Below are 12,038 nucleotides of genomic sequence, written 5' to 3'. Positions count from 1 at the left end.
CACTATATAGGGAATAGAGTGCCATTTGGGACAGACTACCTGACCCAGTGTTATCTACAGGCGCTCATTGTTGCTCTTCTTTCCAGACATCCACGATGAGAACGGGCTGAAGCCAGTCATGGTGTACATCCACGGTGGATCCTACATGGAGGGAACGGGGAACATGATCGATGGGAGTATCCTGGCGAGCTACGGAAACGTCATCGTAATCACCATAAACTACAGGCTTGGAGTGTTAGGTAAGTCACAGCATATCATTTGGGGTCTTCTTGGCGCTTTGTGATGTGTTTTCCATGGAATGAGCGATTCATCCATGTTGTGTGTTTGATGTGTGTTTTGGTTGGCTGTGGTACTGTAAATGCTGGCGATTCAAATTGTGAGGTTTATGTGGTATAATTTGTATTTTCTCAACTGATGGCACAGCAGGAAATAAACCCATACAAATTGAATAGGGAGTAAATAGGATGAGGATTTTAAGATTTTGTTTTTACTTCTACCTGATTTGGCAGAAGTGGGACATCTCAGATAAGATTGCTCTAATAGTACAAGAGAGGAGAATGTGATGGTAGGAGAGAATATTTATCATAGGAGAGGTTTCTGGTAAAACAACGTTAAATGTTCCGACATGGAATTAAGCAATTTCCCCCCAGCATATCATCTCCTGTAACTCCAGTATGAACTCTGGGGATGATGGAGTCGGAGAGGTTATCAACCTGATAGGCTTTGTCATCCCAGTTCATAGTGATACTGTGCATGTTTTAGCAAATTATACTACACCTACGAATTAGAAGACATACAAACACTCAAGCTATACTGTCTTACTTGAGTGTTATGCTTGGTCCCTATATCTATTTTTACCAACAGCAATATTAGTCAGAAGCATCTGGAAGATTTATCCATGTCTATATTCTAAATCCACTGTACAGTACAGTTCGCTGTTCTTTCTGCAGTGTTCGGATAGACTCCTGATCTCGTCCACCAGCCGGCTCTGTCTCTTTCACACCTCTCTTGTCTATAAGTACAACACCTCACTGTCTATACATGGTAATAATTGAGCCTGGGGACGAGCTGAAACTATACCTGGTAGTTCCATGGAGACCAAGATGCTGAAGTGTTGTTAAGCCCATGAGAAAATAAAAAGCTACATCCAGGGTGTTCAATTCATATTCACACCCCGGTATCCACTGCTGCTCTGCTTTCCATTTGTTATGAAGCCGAGCTGTCTGCACCGCTCGCTATATTTAGTTTCGCGATTGAGAGCCAGGGGGAAAAGGTGTTCTGGGAAAGTGTGCACTGCGAAAGAAAGGGAGAAAAGAAACGTAGAGAGAGGAGAAAGGAGGCCCTCGTTGAGTCTGTATCTCTGCTTCTTTGATAGACTGGTTGAGGAGAGAGATGAGGGGTGTGTGTGTGTGTGTGTGTGTGTGTGTGTGTGTGTGTGTGTGTGTGTGTGTGTGTGTGTGTGTGTGTGTGTGTGTGTGTGTGTGTGTGTGCACGTGTACATGTTTGTATGTACCTATACATGCACACGTGTTTGTGTGTCTCTCAGAGTAGAGGTTCAGGCTAGAGCATCCCTCAGCTACATGGTCTCTATTCTCCCATATAAATAGAAATGTATTAATCCCAGGTAAAGATAAGGACCAGGAGGTTCATTCTCCTCACACCTTCCTCTCCCAGAACATTTGACAGTCTCTGCAAGATAGGCTAGTGTCTGAATAGTGTGTTCAGGTAGTCTAATGTCTGAACAGTGTGTTTAGGTAGTTTAATGTCTGAATAGTGTGTTCAGGTAGTCTGATGTCTGAACAGTGTGATCAGATAGTTTAATGTCTGAATAGTTTATTCAGGTAGTCTAACGTCTGAACAGTGTGATCAGATAGTTTAATGTCTGAATAGTTTATTCAGGTAGTCTAACGTCTGAACAGTGTGATCAGATAGTTTAATGTCTGAATAGTTTATTCAGGTAGTCTAATGTCTGAACAGTGTGATCAGATAGTTTAATGTCTGAATAGTGTGTTCAGGTAGTCTAATGTCTGAATAGTTTATTCAGGTAGTCTGATGTCTGAATAGTGTGTTCAGCTAGTCTAATGTCTGAATAGTTTATTCATGTAGTCTGATGTCTGAATAGTGTGTTCAGGTAGTCTAATGTCTGAATAGTTTATTCAGGTAGTCTGATGTCTGAATAGTGTGTTCAGGTAGTCTAATGTCTGAATAGTTTATTCAGGTAGTTTAATGTCTGAATAGTGTGTTCAGGTAGTCTAATGTCTGAATAGTTTATTCAGGTAGTCTGATGTCTGAATAGTGTGTTCAGCTAGTCTAATGTCTGAATAGTTTATTCATGTAGTCTGATGTCTGAATAGTGTGTTCAGGTAGTCTAATGTCTGAATAGTTTATTCAGGTAGTCTGATGTCTTAATAGTGTGTTCAGGTAGTCTAATGTCTGAATAGTTTATTCAGGTAGTTTAATGTCTGAATAGTGTGTTCAGGTAGTCTAATGTCTGAATAGTTTATTCAGGTAGTCTAATGTCTGAATAGTGTGTTCAGGTAGTCTAATGTCTGAATAGTTTATTCAGGTAGTTTAATGTCTGAATAGTGTGTTCAGGTAGTCTAATGTCTGAATAGTTTATTCAGGTAGTCTAATGTCTGAATAGTGTGTTCAGGTAGTCTAATGTCTGAATAGTTTATTCAGGTAGTCTGATGTCTGAATAGTTTATTCAGGTAGTCTGATGTCTGAATAGTTTATTCAGGTAGTCTAATGTCTGAATAGTTTATTCAGGTAGGCTAATGTCTGAATAGTTTATTCAGGTAGTCTCAGGTCATGAGGGTGTGTTGGTTTCCTATCAGGTCACATATACCAGGAGTAAACAGCAAAGCTTTGCGTTTTGAAATATGAAAAAAGAAACGTCCTCATTTTGTGAACTTAATACACTTTCACACTGTATTGATTCATTAATTTAAACTAACTCAAGACTCTGCTGGGTTTGAAGATTTAATTAATTTTAAATACAAGAGAAGTGTTATATTATGTAACCAACCAGTGCTATATTATGTAACCAACTGTCATGGTGACGGATGGTATCTTTAGCCTCTTAATCTCACAAATGCACAGAAGGATGGTATGGTGTCCGAGTGTGTGTGAGATGGAATCAAAAGCAGTCAGTGGGTCATCTGTGCAGTGTGTGTGTGTGTGTGCGTGCGCGTGTATCTCCGGCAGCATCTCCGACTCTGTATCCAGTGGCTGGCCCTGGCTGTGGCCACATTGGTACCATGCCATGCCTCCACGCTGCTTTCGTAACACTGCACCATCTGTGTCCATGCGCCACATGGGCCGATCTGTGTGACGAGCTCTCCCTGAGCTCCATTACTCTGAACTGGGATGTGTCAGAGCCACATGGCACTCCGCTCCTCTCCTCCTCTCTCCATCCTATTATGGCGAGACGTGAGGGGCCTGCTGATGTCTCCCTGATACAGACACATGTGTCTTGTCTGCCTTCACTTAACCCTTCCCATCCTCACCTTCCCCCACACCATCTCTGCCTATCTCTTTCTCTCTATTTCTGTCTCTCGTTCTCTCTCTCTCGCTCTCTCTCGCTCTCTCTGCCTGGTAAACGCAGGTTCTGAGTGTTTGGCATCTAGGTCTTAAAATACAATTTAATACCAACTTATTCCTGTCTAGATATAGGTCCAGATAAGGGCTTTTACACCCTTACAAGGTCTGGAAATATAACGGGGATTACCAATAGTTTGTTTTACTGGTGAATCAGTAATGGAATGGAAATGTTGTTTTGGGAACACGATACGTCCAACATTCTTGGCCTATTCAGTCAGATGAGTAGAACAATTTTAACACAATAGTATTTTAGCTGATTGATCTGAATTCAGTGTCCATATTAGGATAGCCTCTGCCTCAGTTGGACTTGTCAGTGTCCGTTGATCTTAAACAGCTTGAAACCTCTATTCATCCCTGCCCCTGCTGATTGTGTCAGCAGACACATATTTAACTGCAGTTTCCTGCACTCTGAAGAGGTTTACGAGAGAGAGCATTACATTTATTCAATACTATTATATCAAAGAAAATGTCATGTACAATTGTGTGTCTATTGTTGTATTTTTTGTTATATACAGTGGGGCGAACAAGTATTTGATACACTGCCGATTTTGCAGGTTTTCCAACTTACAAAGCATGTAGAGGTCTGTCATTTTTTATCATAGGTACACTTCAACTGTGAGAGATGGAATCTAAAACAAAAATCCCAAAAAATCACATTGTATGATTTGTAAGTAATTGTATTTTATTGCATGACATAAGTATTTGATACATTAGAAAAGCAGAACTTAATATTTGGTACAGAAACCTTTGTTTGCAATTACAGAGATTATACGTTTCCTGTAGTTGTTGACCAGGTTTGCACACACTACAGCAGGGATTTTGGCACACTCCTCCATACAGACCTTCTCCAGATCCTTCAGGTTTCGGGGCTGTCGCTGGGCAATACGGACTTTCAACTCCCTCTAAAGATTTTCTATTGGGTTCAGGTCTGGAGACTGGCTAGGCCACTCCAGGACCTTGAGATGCTTCTTATGGAGACACTCCTTAGTTGCCCTGGCTGTGTGTTTCGGGTCATTGTCATGCTGGAAGACCCAGCCACGACCCATCTTCAATGCTCTTACTGAGGGAAGGAGGTTGTTGGCCAAGATCTCGGGATACATGGCCCCATCCATCCTCCCCTCAATACGGTGCAGCCGTCCTGTCCCCTTTGCAGAAAAGCATCCCCAAAGAATGATGTTTCCACCTCCATGCTTCACGGTTGGGATGGTGTTCTTGGGGTTGTACTCATCCTTCTTCTTCCTCCAAACACGGCGAGTGGAGTTTAAACCAAAAAACTCTATTTTTGTCTCATCAGACCACATGATCTTCTCCCATTCCTCCTCTAGATCATCCAGATGGTCATTGGCAATCTTCAGACGGGCCTGGACATGCGCTGGCTTGAGCAGGGGGACCTTGCGTGCGCTGCAGGATTTTAATCCATGACGGCGTAGTGTGTTACTAATGGCTTTCTTTGAGACTGTGGTCCCAGCTCTCTTCAGGTCATTGACCAGGTCCAGCCTTGTAGTTCGGGGCTGATCCCTCACTTTCCTCATGATCATTGATGCCCCACAAGGTGAGATCTTGCATGGAGCCCCAGACAGAGGGTGATTGACCGTCATCTTGAACTTCTTCCATTTTCTAATAATTGCGCCAACAGTTGTTGCCTTCACACCAAGCTGCTTGCCTATTGTCCTGTAGCCCATCCCAGCCTTGTGCAGGTCTACAATTGTAACCCTGATGTCCTTACACAGCTCTCTGGTCTTGGCCATTGTGGAGAGGTTGGAGTCTGTTTGATTGAGTGTGTGGACAGGTGTCTTTTATACAGATAACGAGTTCAAACAGGTGCAGTTAATACAGGTAATGAGTGGAGAACAGGAGGGCTTCTTAAAGAAAAACTAACAGGTCTGTGAGAGCTGGAATTCTTACTGGTTGGCAGGTGATCAAATACTTATGTCATGCAATAAAATGCAAATTAATTACTTAAAAATCATACAATGTGATTTTCTGGATTTTTGTTTTAGATTCCGTCTCTCACAGTTGAAGTGTACCTATGATAAAAATGACAGACCTCTACATGCTTTGTATGTAGGAAAACCTGCAAAATCTGCAGTGTATCAAATACTTGTTCTCCCCACTGTATATACTGTATGGTGCATTCGGAAGTATTCAGACCACTTTACTTTTTTTCACATTTTGTTACATTACAGCCTTATTCTAAAATGGATTCAATTGTATTTTTTCCATCATCAATCTACACACCATACCCAATAATGACAAATCCAAAACAGTTTTTTAGAAATGTTTGCAAATGTATTAAAATTAAAATGGAAATATCATATTTGCAAAGTATTCAGACCGTTTACTCAGTACTTTATTGGTATGATGTTACAAGTTTGGCCCACGTGTATTTGGGGAGTTTCTCCCATTCTTCTCTGCAAATCCTCTCATGCTCTGTCATGTTGGATGGGGAGCGTCGCAGAACAGCTATTTTCAGGTCTCCCCAGATACAGTATGTTCGATCGGGTTCAAGTTCAGGCTCTGGCTGAGCCATTCAAGGATATTCAGAGATTTGTCCTGAAGTCACTCCTGCGTTGCCTTGGCTGTTGGACTGTTGGAGATGAACCAGTCTGAGGTCCTGAGAGCTCTGGAGCAGGATTTCATCAAGGATCTCACTATACAGTGCTCCGTTCATCTTTCCCTTGATCCTGACTAGTCGCCCAGTCTCTGCCGCTGAAAAACATCTCCACAGCATGATGCCACCACCACCATGCTTCACCGTAGGGATGGTGTCAGGTTTCCTCCACTTGGCATTCAGGCCAATTTACCAGACCAGAGAATCTTGTTTCTCATGGTCTAAGAGTCCTTTAGGTGCCTTTTGGCAATCTCCAAGTGGGCTGTCATGTGCCTTTTACTGAAGAGTTGCTTTCGTCTGGCCACTCTATCATAAAAGCCTGATTGGTGGAGTGCTGCAGAGATGGTTGTCCTTCTGGAAGGTTCTCCCATCTCCACAGAGGAACTCTGGGGCTCTGTCAGAGTGACCGTTATACACCTCCCTTACCAAGGCTCTTCACCCCAGATTGCTCAGTTTGGCTGGGCGGCCAGCTCTAGGTAGAGTCTTGGTGGTTCCAAACGTCTTCCATTTAAGAATGATGGCCACTGTGTTCTTGGGGACCTTCAATGCTACATAAATGTTTTGGTATTTATTTACTAACTAACTAAACAAATCACAGAAATACATAATCAAACAATATAGTTATTGGTTACTAACACAATGCATTGAGTCCCTAGTGGGCTAAACCGGTATGACGGCTTGGTAGATAATGGAAAGGGGTGGGGACAGATAAAAAAAGTTGGAATGACAAAATGGATTCACTACACAGAGTTGATAATTAGATGAATTGAAATGCTAATCCTTTGCACATGAGCGGCCGCTCATTCGGAAATAATTGTAATGTATATATTTACACCCGTATGCCGTTGTTGTCTTCTCTGTTGGAATCGCCGGTCCGTCTGCTGGAGAGTCAGTTCATCAGAGAGTCTCTGGTTAACTTCCCCAGAAGTCACAATGTTTTTCATGGTTGTAGCTTTCTCCGCGGCTCTGGATATTGTCTGTTGTAATGGATACGTCAGGCTTACAGATGGCTGTTCCATAGAATAGATTCTTCCGCGATTGTTGTTATTCTTCTCATTTCCAGCTGCAGACTAGTAATTCTACGTCTAGGATTTGCTCTTATTCTGTGGTGGTCGATAGTCTCAGAGTTGAATCATTTCCAGACGTGTAGCCAACACCACACTCTGTATGGTCTCTGTGGCCTATAGAGTTGTAGTTCTTAACCATTTCAACATGTAGCGTCAGCTGCATTTTTCTAGTCTAATGTTAATTTCGTCAAGAGTGGGTTTTATACACTTCTGAGAAAAGGGCGGTCCATGACGCTGTTGTAATGTATACGCTCACGTGGGCGTGGCCACTGATGTGGTTAACTTTATATGAATACCCATATTTTCTCATTTAGAAGGTTAGTTTCATGTTTAATCACGTACGTGTCACAATATTTAGATGCAAACCCCATAATTAAGAAGTGTACACACCCAGAGACACAGTAATGAGTGTTTCATGTCCTTCATGAGATCGCCAAATGAAACACACTCGTCATGACTGTCCCTTAAGTGTCCACGGACCACTCCCACATTCTCAAAAATAGAAATATTGTTTAATTATACAAACTTTTGATGTCCAAGGGTCTCTCTGTGACCCACACTTAACATTCCAAACTCGAACATTACAGATCATAGAGGCAGCGTATTTTATGACCGCCATAAAACAGCCGACTCCCCCCCCCCAACCCCCTCTGTAGAGAGGACCTACTGTAACCTGACCCTTCAGATCGTCACGGGAGAGTTACGACAGGTGTATTGTGTGTAGATTGATGAAGATTTTTTATTTATTTAATCCATTTTAGAATCTGTAATGTAACAAAATACTGAATACTATCCGAATGCACTGTAAGTCTGTGATGTCTAGGTTAATGTTTTAAATGTATGTAAAAGGAGGATTTAGATACAGACCACCAGTATTGACAGCTTCTATTCAATTAATCAAAACAAGATTAAGCAACAATGAAGGTTTTACTGTATGTTATAGATTTCAATAGTCTATAGGTTGCTGTATTAGTGTAGCCATAGCATCAGTGATATTGAGACAGAGATACATAAGAAAGATGCTGGTCAGTTCCTGGTTTCTTAATATTGACAAAGCAGATTTTCAATGTCCTGAGATTCTGTCATGGAATCAGTTTGTTTGTGAACCTAAAGAAGAATTTGCGTACACACACTAGACACCACTGGCCACATCAACAACTGAGAGAGACAGTGAATGATGTGTCTCACAACAACATGTCGTGATTTTTTGTGTTTTTTTTATATGCTGTGGTGTTTTATTAGGCTATTGTTGGTCTTTGGTGGTGGCCCTAGGGGCCCCCAGGGGGCCTAAACTCCACTCACACTGGGCCAAGGACAGCTAGTGCCAGGAGGAGGTCAGATCTGAACCCCCTGTTGATTTCCCCCAGCTAGTGAGGGGTGGAGGCATATCGGCCGTATCACCCTTGTTTGGGAAGAGAATATGTGTGCAGACTGGAGGGACTGGAACGCTGAGAGGCTGTTCATGACATATACTGTACAATAAACACACATATTCCGAGTCACGGAAAGGAGAGAGGAGACGTGACAGAGATGAGAAGAGAACACAGAGTCAGCCCACTGCCCCAGTGTTGATGCCCGGTCAGCTCTCTTTCAAATAGCCCCAGCTCATTTAAAAAGTAGAACAACTAACAAACAAACATACATTTCCTTTAGGCCTGTACACGCAAGGAATGGGCCGTGGCAGGAAAACGAGGGCAAAGCATTCATTAGCATGACAAATGGCCCTCTCTCACTCTGCTCCTTTTGACGATGTGCGCCAGTCTCACGCCTACTTTGACAAATGAACAGTCGCCACTCTGACTGCTATTAGCTACCCTTATTCCACACAAAGCCTTAATATCAGATTGAGCTCTGATGTGTCTCAGGGAAGATGGCGGTGTGTGATAGATAGAAAGAGGAGTTGACGTGTTCAGCTCAAAAGTTTGCCGTAACAAGTCTTTGCGTGCCGGGTTCAAAAGGAATATCCTGGAATAAAGTCAAAACCTGCATTCGGTGAAATATTCTTTACGTTTCAATGTTGTTGTTTTTTAGCAGCGTAGATCAGAACATTCTGAAGACATGAAAACGTAATATTTCAGTGAGTTAGTGTTTTCCCTCTCTTATGGTGTGTTAAAGATCACACTGAGTTATTTTCTGTTTGGCTTAGTGTTCCACGAGGCTAGTTCTTTCTTCACTTCACACTGGTTGATTTGGACTTCAACTGTAGTAGTGGTAAATAATTGTAAAAGAGAGTACACTCTCAGTCAACTTATCTGGTAAAATAAGTGTCAATGAAAATGGCATTGACGTCAGGTTGACTGTTTGTTTATTATTATCATGGTTGATTCAGATCCTTGAATAACAATTCATTATCACTATTTTCTTTGGAGCAGTTACCTTTTAAATAAGAATGAGTAAAGCATACGACTATAACAACAAAGGCGTTGCGAAAAACGACTTTGCACATCAGAAATTAAACAAATGTATCGTAATTTCTGTTGAGTAATTGTCAGATCGTTATGGATTTACGTTAGCTTTTTATCGTGAATACGAATAGCTTGTTTTTGTTCGGAAGACCTTTAGAGGAGGGATGGATGTGATTGAGCTTTTCACGTCCTGCTTTTTGTAACAATATTTAGCAAAACAAGGCTGATCGCAGACAGGTTAACTTTTAAAGGTCATTGTTGTCGTGATGGTTCGGTGGAAGATTGTAAACAAAACCCTGAAATATATTGATATTGGTATTGATATATTCTCTCTCTTCTCTGTGGTTTGTAAATGTTCCTTTCGGGGGAAAAAAGTACTTGGCCAAAAATAGTACCAATTATTTTCATGTATATTTTCATACTGTAAATATGAGAATGGACAGGATCTAAACACACAAGCTATGTTTTTCTGGAAGTAGGCATGTACTGTAGGCTCTCTCCAAGACCGCCATACAGAGATATTTCATCACATTCACATTCATTCACCTTTGTGTTTTATTGGCTTTTGAGCTGCTTGAGCTCCACACAGAGCTGACACAGTTGTGTCAAGCAAAGCTACAGTACACTAGATGCACGGGAGAGATTTGGGTAGTGCCACGCAGGCCCAGATGGAGAGGAGAGGGGACATGGACATCATCAGCGTGTGGATCAACACACGTGCACAAGCAACGCACAAAACAAACGACACACACACATCACACACTACACATCACACACTGTATGTGTGTGTGTGATGGACTGATAACAGCAAATACTGAATCTCAGATGAAAAGAAAGATCGAGGATGATAAAAACAAAGAAAGCTGGGTGGTATTTTAAATGGATTTGGTCAGTGGCTCAGTAAATCTCCATGTTACTGAAAGCATCCTTTTTTTTGTTATGCCAGAGGATGACTGCAAACGGCAAATGATGCCCTCCTCTCTCACCCCCTCTGTCTTCCTTCCCTCTTCCTAATGCATTGTTTATCCTGCAGAGTTTGCTTTCAGTAAGTGGTCTGGTACACAGAGTATAGTGAATGTAATTGCACGCTGCATTGAATTTGGGCAATTACAATCGGTTGAGATGACCGGGCATCGCTTGCTCATCTTCCTCCGTGGTTTAAGAAAGCCTCGGCCTCCGCTATCCAGTCTGGTGGATAATGAGGCAGGATGGAAAATGCCACGGTAAACATTAATCAATGAGACTCAGACTGCCAAAAAATGACTGATTTGCAAATGGCTAAGTAGAGTGGCGGGTTGGCCGTAATAGCTGTTAAGTTTTGACAGTCACTACACAATGGGGGAGTTGATTTGGTTCTGCTGGGAGCTAGTAAATGGGTAAGGATGGTGGCAATGTTTCCACCTCTGGGTTAACCACTATGGCGGACTGTGTGGCTGAACAACACCAGGTTATCACAGTCCATTTCTCCCCGTGACTCCCTCCGTGTTTGGAGGTCGCACATTTCGCGACCCACACTTTTCAGGTTCAATTGCTATTATACCAGCTGTAATGTGAAACAGTCGAAGCCTAGGAGAGTGTGGTGGGTGGGTGGTGTGCCTGCCTGTTTCTTGTGGATACTGTTTGCTATAGCTGCAAAAAAAAAATATATATAGTTTATCTCTTACAGTTTTATATATGAACATAATTGTCAGATAGTAACAAAAATAGCTTAGAAAACACAAGAAGGATTTAACATAGCAAACACGTCATCTGACATCAGTTGACGATCACTATTATTCTGAGATTACAGTCTGTTGAGTTTAGAAGACAGCAAGAGACAGATTTAATCAAAACCCACCCAACCAAGCAACAATAAACTTGTATCACTCAATGTTATGGTTCCACGGTATGGGACTTTACTGTAGAGCCAGGCTTTTTGACTTTCTTTATTGGAGTGCCTCTGAATTAAATACACGTACAGATTCAAAATATCTGTGATATTACAGCTATATTAAGCCACATGAGTTGCAACCCAGATATGATTTCCTGTTGCAGTTTACTGAAATATGGCCATACACTTGTATATATACATGAATAGCGAAGAAAAGTTGTCATATTTTTGTTATTTTATATTATGATGATGATGATGATGATGGTCATCATCATCATCATCATCATTTTTATTATTATTATTATTATTATTATTATTATGATGATGTCAACTCCCAGTGTAGTACCAGTACCGATGCTGTTTGTTTCTGCTCAGCGGTGCTATAGTCTTATTGTAAAAGTGTTTGACCTTCTCTTACACAGTATTCCGTTTTTAAAGGTTTTGGGAGCCTCTAAGCGTCACGATTTAGTCAAATGTTTTGC

The 12,038-nt window shown here is 41.6% G+C and overlaps 1 protein-coding gene across 2 annotated transcripts in view; it reads left to right on the top strand.

The window, feature by feature from the left end:
- Nucleotides 1–12,038, top strand: part of LOC112253882 (neuroligin-4, X-linked) — a 79,326-nt gene that overhangs the window by 29,822 nt on the left and 37,466 nt on the right. For both annotated transcript variants that reach the window (XM_024425945.2, XM_024425944.2), the window contains one exon: nucleotides 87–239. In XM_024425945.2, coding sequence (XP_024281713.1) covers nucleotides 87–239 — 153 coding nt within the window. The remainder of the gene's footprint in view (nucleotides 1–86; nucleotides 240–12,038) is intronic.

Source organism: Oncorhynchus tshawytscha, linkage group LG07 (assembly GCF_018296145.1).
Source record: "Oncorhynchus tshawytscha isolate Ot180627B linkage group LG07, Otsh_v2.0, whole genome shotgun sequence".
NCBI lineage: Eukaryota > Metazoa > Chordata > Actinopteri > Salmoniformes > Salmonidae > Oncorhynchus > Oncorhynchus tshawytscha.
This window is presented reverse-complemented; position numbering and strand designations above follow the sequence as displayed.